General features: G+C 41.8%; 1 protein-coding gene across 1 annotated transcript in view; it reads right to left on the reverse strand.

Moving 5' to 3' along the window:
• LOC120052091 (carboxyl-terminal PDZ ligand of neuronal nitric oxide synthase protein-like) overlaps window positions 1-17,484 on the reverse strand; it is a 243,937-nt gene that overhangs the window by 54,766 nt on the left and 171,687 nt on the right. The window contains exon 7 of the mRNA XM_038998944.1: window positions 6,473-6,657. Coding sequence (XP_038854872.1) covers window positions 6,473-6,657 — 185 coding nt within the window. The remainder of the gene's footprint in view (window positions 1-6,472; window positions 6,658-17,484) is intronic.

Consider the following 17,484-nt stretch of genomic DNA (forward strand, 5'->3'; position numbering starts at 1 on the left):
CGGGGACTTTAAAGCAGTAAAGATTTAATCCGTTTTACCTCATTTCTACCAGCATGTAGCATAAAACCAGAGGGGAAAAAACTCTAGACCACCTTTACTCCACACACAGAGACGCATAAAAAGCTCTCCCTCGCCCTCCATTTGGCAAATCTGACCATAATTCTATCCTCTTGACTCCTGTTTACAAGCAAAAACTAAAGACAAGCAAAAACTAAAGCAGGAAGTACCAGTGACTCGCTCAATACGGAAGTGGTCAGATGTCACACCATCATTAAGTTTGCTGATGACACAACAGTGGTAGGCCTGATCACCGACAACGATGAGACGTCAGAGACCTGACAATGTGGTGCCAGGACAAGAACCTCTCCATCAATGTGAGCAAGACAAAGGAGCTGATCGTGGACAATAGGAAAAGGAGGGCCATAAAGGCCCCCATTAGCATCGACGGGGCTGTAGTGGAGCGGGTCGATGGTTTCAAGTTCCTTGGTGTCCACATCACCAATGAACTATCATGGTCCCCAGATCTCAAAAAGTTCTACAACTGCACCATCGAGAGCATCCTGACTGGTTGCATCACCGCCTGTTTTACACTGCTGCTACTCGCTGTTATTGTCTATGCATATTCCCTTTACAAATTACCTTGACTAACTTGTACCCCCGCACATTGACTCTGTACCAGTACCCCCTGTATATAGCCTCGTTATTGTTATGTAATTTTCTTGTGATATATATTTTTTTTAACTTTAGTTTATTTAGTAAATATTTTCTTAACTCTATTTCTTAAACTGCTTTGTTGGTTAAGGGCTTGTAAGTAAGCATTTCACGGTAAGGTCTACCTACACCTGTTGTATTTGGAACATGTGACAAATACAATTAAATTTGATTTGATGATGCAAATGCTAAGCTGCAGGACTGTTTTTCTAGCACAGACTGGAATATGTTCTGGGATTCAGCCGCTGGCATTGAGGAGTACACCACATCAGTCACCTGCTTCAGTGCATCGATGACATCCTCCCCACAGTGACCGTACGTACATACCAACGTACCCCAACGAGAAGCCATGGATTACAGGCAACATCCACACTGAGCTACAGGGTAGAGCTAGCACTTTCAAGGAACGGCATTCTAACCCGGACACTTAGAAGAAATCCTGCTATGCATTCCAATGAACCAACAAAGAGGGCAAAGCTCAAATACAAGACTAAGATTGAATCCTACTACACCGGCTCTGACGCAAGTCGGATGTGGCAGGGCTTGCAAACTATTATGAACTACAAAGGGAAGCCCGTCCATGAGCTGCCCAGTGATATGAGCTTACCACATGAGCTAAATTACTTCTATGTGCGCTTCGAGGCAAGCAACACTGAAGCATGCATGAGAGCACCAACTGTTCTGGATGACTGTGTGATCACGCTCTCCGTTGCCGATGTGAGTAAGACCTTTAAACAGGTCAACATTCACAAGGCTGCAGGGCCAGATGGATTACCAGGACATGTACTCAGAGCATGCACTGACCAACTGGCAAGTGTCTTCATTGACATTTTCAATCTGTTCCTGAGAGAGTCTGTAATACTTACATGTTTCAAGCAGACCACCAAGAACACCAAGGTACCCTGCCTAAATGACTACCAACCCGTAACACTCACGTCTGTAGCCATGGAGTGCTTTGAAAGGCTGGTCATGACACACATCAACACCATCATCCCAGAAACCCTAGACCAAGTCCAATTTGCATACCGCCTCAACAGATCCACAGATGACGCAATCTCTATTGCACTCCACACTGCACTTTTCACCTGGACATAAATAACATCTACATGAGAATGATGTTCTTTGACTACAGCTCAGAGTTCAACACCATGGTGCCCTCAAAGCCCATCACCAAGCAAGTACCCTGGGACTAAACACCTTCCTCTGCAACTGGATCCTTGACATCCTGATGGACCGCTTCCAGGGGGAAAGGGTAGGCAACAACACATCTGCCACACTGATCCTCAACACGGGGGCCATAAGGGGTGCATGCTTAGTCTCCTCCTGTACTCCCTGTTCACCCACGACTGTGTGGCCAAGCACGATTCCAACACCATTAAGTTTGACGACAACACAACAGTGGCAGGCCTGATCACAGACAACGATGAGACAGCTTATAGTGAGAAGGTCAGAGACCTGGCAGTGTGGTGCCAGGATAATAACCTCTCCCTAAACGTGATCAACTCAAAGGAGATGATTGTGGACTACAGGAAAAGGAGGACCGAGCACGCCCCCATTCTCATCGACGGGGCTGTAGTGGAGCAGGTTGAGAGCTTCAAGTTCCTTGTTGTTCCCATCACCAATAAACTATCATGGCCCAAACACACCAAGACAGTCATGAAGAGGGCACGACAATGCCTCAGGAGACTGAAAATATTTGGCATGGGTCCTCCGTTCCTCAAAAAGTTATACTGCTGCACCATTGAGAGTATCCTGACGGGTTGTATCCCCGCCTAGTATGGCAACTACTCGGCAACAGTTAATCAAATGGCTACCCGGACTATTTGCATTGATCCCCCTTTTTTTACGCTGCTGCTACTACTCACTGTTTATGAGCTATGCATAGTCACTTTATGTACACCCTACCTACATGTACATATTACCTCAATTACCTCGACTAACCTGTACTCCCGCACATTAACTCAGTACCGGTACCCCGTGTATATAGCCTCGGTATTGTTATTTTATTGTGTTACTTATTTCCACACTTTGGGTTTTGGTAGAAAAGTCACTGCCAAGAAATGCTTATGGTAGCATTTTTGGACTAAAAACATTATTTTATACAGACTATTACAACAGGAATAAAATGTTCAATATGTTTTCTTAAGCATCCTTTTGTGTGCTTATTATTTAAACATAGATTATTATTATTATTTTAATTTAATTTAATGTATATATATATTTATTAATATTTTTAAAAAGTACCCTGTTTTCTCCCCAATTTCGTGGTATCCAATTGGTAGCTACAGTCTTGTCTCATCGCTGCAACTCCCGTACAGACTCGGGACAGGCGAAGTTCGAGAGCCGCGCGTCCTCCAGAACACAACCCAACCAAGCCGCACTGCTTCTTGACACAATGCCCACTTAACCCGGAAGCGAGCCGCACCAATGTGTCAGAGGAAACACCATGCACCTGGCGACCGTGTCAGCATGCACTGCATGCATGCACGGCTTCGACAGAGCCTGGACTCGAACCCAGAATCTAGTGGCACACGGTAATTGGCCTTCGGGAGGCCCAACCATTGATATGTTCTGGGGTAGGGCTGGGCCTGTCATTACATTTTGTCAGCCAGTGATTGTCTTGCAAATAACTGCTTGTCTCATGGGAATTGACCATTAATTAACATAAACACGTTTAGCATCTCGTGGCTTTCACACACAGTCTACACAATGCTGATGCAGACCATTGGAACATCTACATTCTAATAAATCAATTTAGTATAGCCCACACCATCACAATAGATCCACCATTTTTTATGCAAGTCTAAAAAAACTTGATATGAAGAAAATGTAGCCTATTTCAGAAGAATAGAATAGCATATTCCTAGATGATCTTATGTTAGGCCCTGATCTGGCTATGCCATATGGCTGTGGGCTACACTAATTAATTTAGCAGATTTGCTTAGAATTCTGTGGCATTATTTTCTATTCTTTTATAATATGAAGAATAGAATTGAACATAGCTGAATAAAATAGAATGGAGAAAATATCCTAATGATTTCCGAGGGAGTGCACGCACACATGCGGCTATTCTGTGTTGAGCAGTTAACAAAGAAACAGCTCCTCCTATATCCTTAACTTAGTTATTTATGTAACTTTATTTGTGATACAAACGTTAGGCTATATGTTTTGATTTTTAATGGATTCTAAGACTACATTATGCGACATTAATGATGATTGAAAAAAGTTACATGAAAGGCATGGGCTCTGCTCTGTTTCTTGCGCAGGCTGCACACACGTCATCAGTTTCTCATTCCTCACTCACAATTTGACAAGCACTTGATCATTTTCTCACTCATCACACTGTTCGTAATTTAATCTGGTCTTTACATATAGCCTATGGGTGGAATTAGTTTTGATTTAGAATAGCTCACAAGAAAAACGTAATCCGCAACCTGCACTCGAATAGCAAATGGAGGTTACATGTGGTTACGTTTTTAATATGCAAGCATAGGCAGCGCGTCCATAAGGCTACGGGAAGCTTTTCCTAAAGGAAATGTAATTAAATTGTTAAAATTATATAGCCTAATTAGCCTACTCCTGTCTATACATAATTAAATACAATAATTCAAACATAGGCTACTAAAGCATGATTTGGCCACAGAGGATCATTAGCTGTTTACATTTAAAAAAATTAAAAAATATCAGCGTTTCCCAAACTCGGTCCTCTGGACCCCGAGGGGTGCACATTTTCGTTTTTACCCTAACACTACACAGCTGATTTAAATTATCAAAGCTTGATGATTAGTTGGATCAGCTGTGTAGTACTAGGGCAAAAACCAAAACATGCAAACAGTTGGGAAAGCAAATTGTTATTGCTGTAAAGAGAAGACAATAAAAGACTAATCTGTCTTTTAGTTATACAAATTCTCAACTTATTTGAGCAAACAACAGTATAGCCTATCTTATTGGCACCAGCGGAGAGCATCAGCAATATCCCCGGTGAGTGCGCACTGCACATATTCACTGTTTATCATTGTTGGGTCAATGCTTCGTAAAAGTTTGTTTTTGGACAATAATTTCCTCATCCAGTTTAGATGGATGTCATATGCTATTTGTGTTTCCCATTCTCGTTGGCCTATTATATGGACAACGTCATTTTTATTGATATAAAACATGGGAGCGGAGTCAGGTGCAGAAGAGCAGAGAGTTGTGAACAGGCGCACACTTTATTTAGGCAGGAGAAACCAACAGACTGCGTCGAAACCTCCAGCCAATGCAAAAGTGCCAATGTGCAAACAGTCACAATAATATTGTATAAACACAATAACATACCTCGTGAAATAAACATGGAATAAACGCATACCAGTAAAGTGCGTCAACATAGACACGTAACACAAACAAGACAAAACAAATGGATAAATAAAAAATGGAGCGGCGATGGCTAGAAAGCCTGTGACGTCGACCACCGAATGCCGCCTGAAAAAGGAGAGGAGCCGACTTCGGCGGAAGCTGGGATCCTCTTTTAAATAGCGGCCAGTCAAAACTCTGATTTCACATGTGATTGCACAATGACTGGGTTTATAAGAACATGTTTCACTAGGCTCTTTAGTCTATGGGCTCTCTAACCTGTTCCAGGGGTCCTAGGCCTATAGGCTACGTTTGGAGTTATTTGGTCACTTTAGTTGTGATACAAACCTTATCAAAACATATAGGCCTATCGGCTAGGCTACATGAGGTGTCTGACTATGATTTGAAAAAGTTGCAAAAAAAAGGCATGTGCTGTTTCTTGCCTTACTGCATATGCTGGGCATCATTCACAAGTGATAATATCGTGATAAAAACGACGTACTAATCCATTATAAATGCTTTATTATGTGGAGTTAATATGAAGCGTTACCTAAATTTCTGATAAGGCAGAAAACAGCGTGGCTAATCAAGTTAACTAACTAAGTGTTACCTAAGTGTAAAAAACATTTCAACTTCATGCCAAATATCCTGGTAAAAACGGACAGCCGAGAAGAAATGTCAGCTACAGAAGAACTAGATCAAGTGCCCCTAAAGCATTTCAAAGACAACCAATAATATTTCCACTCTGGTCTGACTCGATCGAACTTCCCCCGTCTGTGAGTCACAATATTACACTGCACGACAAACTGAAGATAAACAGAAACAGACAGCTCACAATATATCACTCTCCAGTCCAGCCAGAGGGATAAAGCTATAGATAGAGCCGCAAACTAGTCATGCCACGCCATATAGTGGTCTCTAGATAGAACACACAATCATGCTTTCACACTGTCCAAGAAGTCTTGGTAACAATATTTTATTGTCTTCAATCCAAGAATAGCAATATTACCCGATATAACTCAATCTGTCGTAACATCAGACAATGCAGTGTGTGTGTGCGTGTGTGTTCTCCCTGTCTCACAAAAGCAGTATGTATCACCCTACATAACAACCTATACATAGGCCACACATTATTGTTTTCCGCTAGCTCAAGCCATTATTACACAGGCCACAAGATATTGTATTTCCCTGGTCGAAACAATCTATAGATGGACCAATGGTATTGTGTTACCTGGACTAAGCAATCTATACAGTAGATAGATGAATGGTATTGTATTTCAGTGGCAGCCATTACTGTGTTCTCTCATTCCAGGCCTTAGTTAGTATATGCATGTAAATATACTTTTAGCCTTCTTGGCTTGCAACCCTGTCCCCTTTCTTCCCACCAAACATACCCGGACCACACCCCCAAAACACATACATACAGCCATACCTTCTTGTCGAGGTTGTTGAGGTGTGTGTGGTCAGTCTTGGCAGTAGCGTACACTCCGTCCAGGTCAGTGACCCCGCGGTTAAACTCCTCCACCGTACTGTCCGGTAATGGTAAGGGAGCCTCCTCCGCATCAATGTCTGTTTCCACAGCAACCACCAACTTCTCCGATCCTGTTAACTCACGGGCTGAAAGAACAAACACATCAACACATTATTAACGAATGCCTCATCACTACGACATGTTAAATAGTTGCCATAGAAGGAGGGCCAATGGAATAATATACTTTGTTGTTAGAAAGAAAGTTGCTACACCAAAAGATGAGGGAGGACAAAAGAAGAGTGGCAGGATGAGATGCGCTTCATTATGGTGTTCTCCTGTGGTTCTCCTGTTCTTCCAGCTCACAATTAACTCTCCAGATAATCCCACTGGCAGAGCTCAGAGACTGCTATGGTTTATACCAGTGGAACAGACAGAGAACAGGGGATCAGCTCACGTGTGTGTTTGTGTGTGTGTGTGTGTGTCAGTTTTAATTCCGTCAACAAAAATTGTGATAAACATTTTTCAAACACATATTTTTCAGTGGCAATTGACGAGACTATAACGGACTAAATAGACCCAGAAAAACTATAACTAAACAAAAATAATTGTTCATTTCAGTTGACTAAAACAAGACGAGACAACTATCTCTGTGACTAAATTCTGACTACCAAGTGGACTGGACAAGAGTTTGTGGAGAGATTGAAAGCTTTTCAGTGATGAGCAAAATTAATATTAACAGGACAGACGCGCAGATTTCCAAAATTAAAAACAATAGCAGAATTGAGTTTAATAGTAAAACAACAGTCTATTTATGTTTTTCTCTCCCTTGAGTATAGAAAAGTAGGCTGTCATTTGAATTTGTAATATCACTCAACCCTCCCACTTTCCTCACTGCATTTCATAGCCAAGTTCTGTAGCCAACGTAGCCAAGTCTTCCAGTTTTCCTCAGAGAAAACAGCTTGATTCTAGCCCTTACCATTCAAAAGACATGACCCATAATACCAGCGCCACATTCTACTGTGCATTGGAAAGCCATATTTTATATTCAAATTGTATTGGTCACATACACGTGTTTACCAGATGTTATTGCAGGTGTAGCAAAATGCTTGCGTTTCTAGCTCCGACAGTGCAGTAATATCTAACAAGTAATAAATTATCTAACAATTTCACAACATATACCCAATACACAAATCTAAGTAAAGGAATGGAATTAAGAAAATATAAATACATGGACAAGCAATGTCAGAGCGGCATAGACTAAGAGACATCGGGTGCTGTAGGTGTCCTGGGAGGGCAGATAGTTTGCCCCCGGGGATGCGTTGGGCAAACCGCACCAACCTCTGGAGAGCCCTGCAGTTGTGGGTGGTGCAGTTGCCGTACCAGGCGGTGATACAGGCCGAAAGGAGGCTCTCGAATGTGCATCTGTAAAAGTTTGTCAGGGTTTTAGGTGCCAAGCTAAATTTCTTAAGTCTCCTGAGGCTCTTGCGCCTTCTTCACTACACTGTCTGTGTGGGTGGACCATTTCAGTTTGTCAATGATGTGTACGCCGAGGAACTTGAAGCTTTCCACCATCTCCACTGCGGTCCCACCGATGTGGATAGGGCGGTGCTCCATCTGCTGTTTCCTGAAGTCCACAATCATCTCCTTTGTTTTGTTGACGTTGAGTGAGCGGTTATTTTCCTGGCACCACACTCCCAGAGCCCTCACCTCCTCCCTGTAGGCTGTCTCGTCATTATTGGTAATCAACCCTACTACTGTTGTGTCGTCTGCAAACATGATGATTGAGTTGGAGGCGTGCGTGGCCACGCAGTCATGGGTGAACAGGGAGTAGAGGAGGGGGATGAGCATGCACCCTTGTGGGGCCCCAGTGTTGAGGATCATAGAAGTGGAGATGTAGTTTCCTACCCTCACCACCTGGGGGCGACCCGTCAGGAAGTCCAGGATCCAGTTTCACAGGGCGGGGTTCAGACCCAGGGCCTTGAGCTTAATGATGAGCTTGGAGGGTACTATGTTGTTGAATGCTGAGCTACAGTCAACGAACAGCATTCTTACATAGGTATTCCTCTTGTCCAGATGGGATAGGGCAGTGTGCAGGTAGATGGCGATTGCATCGTCTGTGGATCTATTGGGGCGGTAAGCAGATTGAAGTGGGTCTAGGGTGACAGGTAAGCTAGAGGTGATATGATCCTTGACTAGTCTCTCAAAGCACTTCATGATGACAGAAGTGAGTGCTATGGTGCAATAGTCATTTAGTTCAGTTACCTTTGCTTTATTGGGTACAGGAACAATGGCCATCTTGAAGCATGTGGGGACAGCAGACTGGGATAGGGAGAGATTGAATATGTCCGTAAACACATAGGCCAGCTGATCTGTCCATGCTCTGAGGATGCGTCTAGGGATGTCGTCTGGGCCGGCAGCCTTGCGAAGGTTAACAGGCTTAAATGTCTTTCTTATGGCGGCCACGGAGAAGGAGAGCCCACAGTCCTTGGTAGCAGCCCATGTCGGTGGCGCTGTGTTATCTTCAAAGTGGGCGAAGAAGGTGTTTAGCTTGTTCGGAAGCAAGACGTCGGTGTCCGCGACATGGCTGGTTTTCCTTTTATAGTCCGTGATTGTCTGTAGACCCTGCCACATACGTCTCGTGTCTGAGCCGTTGAATTGCGACTCCACTTTGACTCTATACTGACGTTTTGCCTGTTAGATTGCCTTGCGGAGAAAATAACTACACTGTTTGTATTCAGCCATGTTCCCAGTCACCTTGCCATGGTTAAATGCGGTGGTTCACGCTTTCAGTTTTTGCGCGAATCCTGCCATTTATCCACAGTTTCTGGTTAAAGTAGGTTTTACTAGTCACAGTGTGTACAATATCTCCTATACACTTCCTGATAAACTCAGTCACCGTATCAGTATAATCGTCAATGTTATTATCGGAGGCTACCCGGAACATATCCCAGTCCGCGTGATCAAAACAATCTTGAAGTGTGGATTCCGATTGATCAGACAAGCGTTGAATAGTCCTTAGCACGGGTACTTCCTGTTTGAGTTTAAGCCTATAGGAAGGGAGGAGCAAAATGGAGTTGTGTTCAGATTTACTGAAACGAGGGCAGGGGAGGGCCTTGTAGGCATCCCAGAAGTTTGAGTAGCAGTGGTCGAGTGTTTAAAACCTTTTCTCAATAGGGGGTGCTGTTTGCACTTTGTAAAAATGTAGTTCCCAAATTAAACTGCCTCGTACTCAATTCTTGCTCGTACAATATGCATATTATTATTACTATTGGATAGAAAACACTCTCTAGTTTCTAAAACCGTTTGAATTATATCTGTGAGTAAAACAGAACTCGAGTTGGAGCAATTTTCCTATGAGGAAGTGAGAAATCTGAAATCATGCAGGCTGTTCTGAGGTCAGTTTATTAATTTGCATGTCTTATATTGGTTGAGATGCACTGCATACGCCTTCCCCTGGATATCAGCAAATAGTGAGAATTGGAATGGAGTTGCTAGGCAGATCTGAGGCCATATAAATGGGCTCGGAACGGGGGGTCCTCTCTTTCCTTCATTCGCCATGACGCAAGACAGACCTCAGGATGGCGTTCTAGAAAGCTCCCGTTATAGCCCTTAGATATATCCGGCTCTGATTTTATTCGATATAGGTGTTAAAGACATCATAATGTTGTTATTTTAAACCGAGTTATATCAGTTTATATCAGTATATTGCGATTTTCGGATATTTATTTGTGCTGCGTTCTAGTGAGTTGGGCACGTCTGGGCCACATGGCTAATGTTTACTGCTAATTCCAAAGTTGAAGGCGACAATCTACAACCGAGCAACGATTCTTTTGGACAAAGGACAACTTGCCCAAGATTCTGATGGGAGCTCATCAAAAAGTAAGAACTATTTATGATGTTAATTCGTTGTTCTGTTGAAAAATGTAAAACTCATATTCCACCATTAATTTCGGTGCGGTCTCGCTTTAACGCACGCTGTATGTCGTAGTAACGTTAATTTTAAAAATCTAACACAGCGGTTGCATTAAGAACTAATGTATCTTTCATTTGCTGTCCAACCTGTATTTTTTAGTCAAGTTTATGATTAGTTACTGATTAGATTAGGTGCCTCTCCCAAGATTTCTCCCGACATATTGTTGGCAGCTTGGCTACTATTCTCATTGTATAACCACGATTTGTGCCGCTAAATATGCACATTTTCGAACAAACTCTATATGTATTGTGTAATAGGATGTTATAGGACTGTCATCTGAAGAAGTTTGAGAAGGTTAGTGAAAAAATTAATATCTTTTGCTGGTTTATTCGTTATCGCTATTGTTGGCTTGAATCAATGCTGTTGTGTGGTTGGCTATTGTAGTAAGCTAATATAATGCTATATTGTGTTTTCGCTGTAAAACACTTAAAAAATCTGAAATATTGGCTGGATTCACAAGATCTTTGTCTTTCATTTGCTGTACGCTGTGTATTTTTCATAAATGTTTTATGATGAGTATTTAGGTAATTCACGTTGGTCTCTGTAGTTATTCTAGTTGCTTTGGTGAGAGTTGTGATGGTGGCTGCAATGGTAAACTATGATTTATACCTGAAATATGCACATTTTTCTAACAAAACATATGCTATACAATAAATATGTTATCAGACTGTCATCTGATGAAGTTGTTTCTTGGTTAGTGGCTATTTATATCTTTATTTGGTCGAAATTGTGATAGCTACCTATGCAGGAAAAAAATGGTGGAAAAAAAAAGTTGTGTCTTTTGCTATCGTGGTTAGCTAATAGATTTACATATTGTGTCTTCCCTGTAAAACATTTCAAAAATCAGAAATGATGGCTGGATTCACAAGATGTGTATCTTTCATCTGGTGTCTTGGACTTGTGATTTAATGATATTTAGATGCTAGTATTTACTTGTGACGCTATGCTAGGCTATGCTAGTCAGCTTTTTTACTGATGGGGGTGCTCGGCCTCAGGATATGTGGTTTCCAGTGGTATCAGCTTGGGGGGGGGGGGGGGGGGGGGATATACACGGCTGTGACAATAACTGAAGAGAATTCTCATGGGAGATAATAAGGTCAGCATTTGATTGTGAGGTATTCTAGGTCGGGTGAACAAAACGACTTGAGTTCTTGTATGTTTTCACAATCACACCACGAGTCATGAAATAATCATGAAACATACACCCCACCCTTCTTCCCGGAGAGATATTTATTCCTGTCTGCACCATGAACTGAGAACCCAACTGGCTGGACGGACCCAACTGGCTGGACTGGCTGGACAGTATATCCCAAGGGAGCCATGTTTCTGGGAAACAGAGTATGTTACAATCCCTGATGTCTCTCTGGAAAGAAATCCTCGCCCTAAGCTCGTCAACTTTATTATCCAGAGACTGAACTTCAGCGAGTAATATACTCGGAAGCGGTGGGTGGTGTGCGCACCTCCTAAGTCGGACTAGAAGACCCCTCCGAGTACCTCTCCTCCACCGGCGATGTTTTGGGCCAGCCTCTGGCATCAGTTCAATTGCCCTGGGGGGTGCGAACAAAGGATTTGATTTGGGAAAGTCGTATTCCTGGTCGTAATGCTGGTAGTGCTGGAACATTCAGATAGACATATGCTATATAGAACAAACATGCCTCTATGACATGTTGAATAAGGAATATCAAATGTTATTTGTCACATGCTTCGTAAACAACAGGTGTAGACTAACAGTGTAAATGCTTACTTACGGGCCCTTCCCAACAATGCAAAGAGAAAAATAATAGAACAAATTATGATAATACGAGGAATTATATCTGCAACGTTCGAGAACATTTTGCAATTGAACGTGGCCCTGGTAACATTACCAGTAGCCTATATGCAAACATTTGGGGTCACAGAAAGACAGGAAAAGGGATACCAAACAATATATTGACTCAATTCCTCTTGCCTGTACTAGGGCTGTTGCGAATACCACTGCCACACCAGAAGTCATGAGTCCTGACCGCAGTGAAATTCCATGTGACCGTTGAGTCACGGTAATCTCCTCTTACGCACTCTGGTCTTGCATTGGTAGTACCTGTTACTAATGGTCTGGTACTCTGGGCTCTATTGTCCCTCTAACCACACTGACATCAATGCAAATGCAATCTAAAATCACATCAAACACTTCGTTTTTAATTTACTGTTTTATATTAAAGTTTATAGATACTGGCACTTTTTGTACATCGAGTCGATGTCCTTTTGAGAAAGTATACGTTTTAATCAGAAGATCAGGCTCGAAGACCAGATTGGCACTAAGCAACGTTTGTATATTTCAACTGGCACAGTCCCTCCAAAAGGGGGGATAAGGTCGGGGGTAAACGCCAAATAGATGGTGGAAACCTCATAATTACTCTATGCCTGTTACTGTCCAGAGATGTTTATCAGTGCCCCAGCCCGTGTTCTAGCGATAAATCCATTGGAGCAGCGGCATGCTATAATAGAGAGGGTCAGAAGGGAAGGAGCAATGACCCTCTTTCAGGTATGCATAACGAATAGAGATCTTTCAGACCTTGATCATGACAACCAACCTAATCCTCCTGCTTCCATCTTCTGTCCGAGTGCAGTGGGGAGACCAGGAGAGGATGCCGAAGGAGGCCCCGGTCGAGACAGTCTGTTGTGCCAAATGAACATGGAATGGCCCGAGGATAGGGGCAGAGGATTGGAAAGGCAAAACCTTAGTCTGATGCCAGCACGAACCCTGGGTGGAGCTTCACTGCTGGGATTGGACTGCATGGAGTCAACACTCATCTCAAGTGAACAATTTCGGCTGACAGTTCCAACAGATGCAGAGAGGACGAGAGGACTACACATCCTTCATCTCAATGTTAGAAGTCTTCTTCCCAAGATTGAGGAAATTCGCCTACTCTTCAGTAACAGTAAGGTGGGAGTGCTTTGTTTACCGAAACATGGTTAGATGGTTCGATAAATAACGCTGAGATTGAAGTTGAAAATTATGTAGTAATTAAGAAGAGACTGCAATCGCAAAGGCGGGGGAGTTTGTATTTATGTAAGATCAGATATTGGGTTCAACTATAGATCGGATTTAAGCCATGATGAGATTGAAGCTGTGTGGTTGGACATTTTATTACCAAAATGCAAACCCATTAAAGACGGAAGCTGTTACAGACCAGTACAAGTTTTATGAATTGTTGGAGGAGACTTGCTTCAACTGTACAGATTTAGGTGAATCAGAGGTTATTGTTACTGGTGATTTTAATACAAATATGCTCTAACAGGGCCATGCTACTTTTAAAGCTCTTCAGAAATTTTGTAATCGGTTTGCCTTATACCAGCTGATTTTTGAGCCCACCAGGGTCTGTCCTTCTACCCAAACCATCATGGATCTTGTGGTGTTGTCAGAAATATATCAAACAGTGGGGTTGTACACTATGGGCTCAGTGATCATTACATCATTTAGGTCTATGAAGAATTATAGAGCAGATATTTTTGTTAATTGTTTGATCAAATTGGACTGGTCTGCTGTATTGAAATGCAATGAGAAATTAAGAAATGAGGTCAACATGATGATACAGAATGCCAAGAAAGATTATTTTAATGAAAAATAGTTGAAAATAGGAACAATCCGAGTAAATGATGGAACTGTCTGAAGCTGTTAGGTTACAGTAACAGATTAAAGTCCAGACCTCGAAGTCTTAGATTGGACAAGATTACATCAGACAAGATCATAGTTGTAGACAGTCTGAATAGCTATTTTACAACTATAGCTAATACATTAGTTAGCAAGTTACCTTGTCAGTCAGGTTGCTATGGGGAGAGTCATGTCCAGCAGTCTTACTTACAGCAGAGGATTCAAGTAGATGCTTTTTCATTTGAAAAGGTGTCTGAGTCAACGGTGCTAAAGAAGCTGAAAGAACTTGACCATTCCAAAGCAATTGGCCTTAAAACTTCTTAATAGGGGGTGCTGTTTTCACTTTGGGAAAAAATCGTGCCCAAATTAAACGGCCTCGTACTCTGTTCTAGATCATACAATATGCATATTATTATTACTATTGGATAGATAACAGTCTGAAGTTTCTAAAACTGTTCGAATTATATCTGTGAGTAAAACAGAACTCATTTGGCAGCAAACTTCCAAACAGGAAGTGAAAATTCTGAAAGTGGGGCTCTGTGTCAGGGCTTGCCTATTCAATTGCCTTATATTTATGGATCTGTATGCACTTCATACGCCTTCCACTAGATGTCAACAGGCAGTAGAATGTTGAATGGGGTGTCTAGCTTGATGTGAGACTGAATGAGAGCTTTTGGAGTGACAGGTCCGCCCTATTTGCAGTATTCAACTGCGCACCAGGGAACCCCACATTGTCTTCTGAAATGCGTTAGGTATACACGACGAAATGCTCCGGCTCGGACTTTATTGGATACATATGAGAAAAACATCATAAAGATGGATTTTCAACCGAGTTTGACCAGTTTATTCAACGTTTTATTGTGAATTTTGGAATTTTTCGTTCCATGCGCCAAGAGTTCTTGGACATGTGCGCTCCACATGGCTAGCCAAAGTTGCTAATTCGACAGAAGAAATGGACATTCTAAAACAAAACAACGATTTATTGTGGAACTAGGACGCCTTGCACTACATTCTGATGGAAGATCATCAAAGGTAAGAGAATATTTATGATGTTATTTCGTATTTTTGTGGTATATGTTGGCTCCAACAAGGCGGAGAATTGGTGGGTGCTGTCTCACAATATTGCATGCTGTACTTTGTACTAAAGTTATTTTTTAAAAATCTAACACAGCGGTTGCATTAAGAACCAGTGTATCTTTCATTTGCTGTACAACATGTATTTTTTAGTAAAGTTTATGATGAGTTTTTGGGTTAGATTACGTGACTGTCCAATTTGGACAATTTGGTGCATTATGGCGACGTATTCACAATGTAAAACCACGATTTATACCTATAAATATGCACATTTTCGAACAAAACATAAATGTATTGTATAACATGATGTTATAAGACTGTAATCTGATGAAGTTGTTCAAAGGTTAGTGATTAATTTTATCTCTATTTGTGGGTTTTGTGAAAGCTACCTTTGCGGTGGAAACATGGCGTTGTGTGTTTGGAAATTGTGGTGAGCTAACATAAATGTATATTGTGTTTTCGCTGTAAAACATTTTAAAAATCGGAAATGATGGCTGGATTCACAAGATGTTTATCTTTCATTTGCTGTATTGGACTTTTGATTTCATGATATGTATATGCTATTATTTACTTGTGGCGCTATGCTAGGCTATGCTAGTCAGCTTTTCTGATGAGGAGGATCCCGGATCCGGGAGGGTGATTAAGTAGAGGTTAACAACATTCCTGACAGATTTATAAGGGATGCTGCAGTAGTTATCACCCCCTGTATAACATTGTAAATATGTCTATTGAACTAGGGTGTTTTCCCAGTGGACTAAAACTTGCAAGGGTCATTCCTTTATATAAAAATGTGAATAAGTTAGATCATGGAAACTATCGGCCTGTCTCAATCCTGTGTGTTTTATCGAAGGTCATGGAAAAGATTATGTTCGAGCAGATTGACAGTTGTATTTCCTTACATGAGTGCCAATCTGTCTTTAGGAAATCCCATTCCACCGTCACTTGCCTACAATATCTAACTGACCACATAAGGAAGGAAGTAGACGTAGGGTAATTTTGTTAGATCTCCAATAGGTGTTTGATACAGTGGATCATGAGATTCTGTTAAACAAACTAAGAGCCATGGGCTTTAACAACGTAGCAGTAAAATGGGTTAGCAGTTAATTGCAAGGAAGAACACAGATGGTAGATGTGGATGGGACCCTATCTAAACCCAAAATATTGAACTGCGGGGTACCCCAAGGGAGTGTACTGGGTCCACTTTTCTTTCTATTGTATATACATTATCTTAAATCTGCCTGTACATGTGACCTTTTCCTCTATGCAGATGATTATGCACTGTTGGTTTCCCACAAAGACAAAAATGTGGTTGAGAAAGCCCTCAGTGCTGAACTTCTGAATGTCAGTAAATGGCCATATGACAATAAGTTGTCTCTTCACCTTGAAAAACAGAGTCCATCTTGATCGGGTCCAAAGTGAAACTGAGGGATCGGTGTCCCTATACTGGGAAGGTTGTTTCAAACATGCGCTAATGTGACTAAAATTACATTGTATGTAACATCCAACTCTCCAGGACATAGACATGTCTTATGCTTCTTATGCTTATGCTTCTGCACCTGCATTGCTTGCTGTTTGGGGTTTTAGGCTGGGTTTCTGTACAGCACTTTGATATATCAGCTGATGTAAGAAGGGCTATATAAATCCATTTGATTTGGTTTATTGTGAGGGTGTATATTAAAATGATTTATTTGACTTTTTTTAAATGTAGATGTCCCTACGCGTGCATCAACAACTTGTATGCATGGAGGTCTGGAGATGCTACACGTGTTTATGTTAACTAACGGTCAATTACCCTAAGACCGGTAGTCTTTTGCATGAAAATAACCGTCTGACAAAATGTTATGACCTCCACATCCCTAGCCTGTACACTATATATGACTGTGTAAAGAACTTTATTTTGAGTTCATGTGGATCTAGTGATTCAGACTTGAGCACTTGGACCAGGACTCAAGCACTGGGACTCGACCATTGGTGACTCGTACTCGAGCACAGGGGACTTGGGACTCAAGGTTAAGTGACTCGACTACATCACTGGGCAGAACAGTCATTAGCTCCGGTTAAAAGCCCTTAGCCCTCCTTATACTTTTGGAGACCAATGTGGCTGCGGCATCTGTGGAACGTTGATAACAATGGCAATGACGCGACCGAGATGCAACATATACTACACCCCTCCCTCTCCCTCTGTCTTTCTCTCTCTCTTAATTTAATTAGATTAAAGGGCCTTTATTGGCACGGGAAAAAATATGTTTACATGGCCAAAGCAAGTGAAATAGATACTAAACAAAAGGGAAATAA

Source organism: Salvelinus namaycush, chromosome 8 (genome assembly GCF_016432855.1).
Source record: "Salvelinus namaycush isolate Seneca chromosome 8, SaNama_1.0, whole genome shotgun sequence".
Classification (NCBI taxonomy): domain Eukaryota; kingdom Metazoa; phylum Chordata; class Actinopteri; order Salmoniformes; family Salmonidae; genus Salvelinus; species Salvelinus namaycush.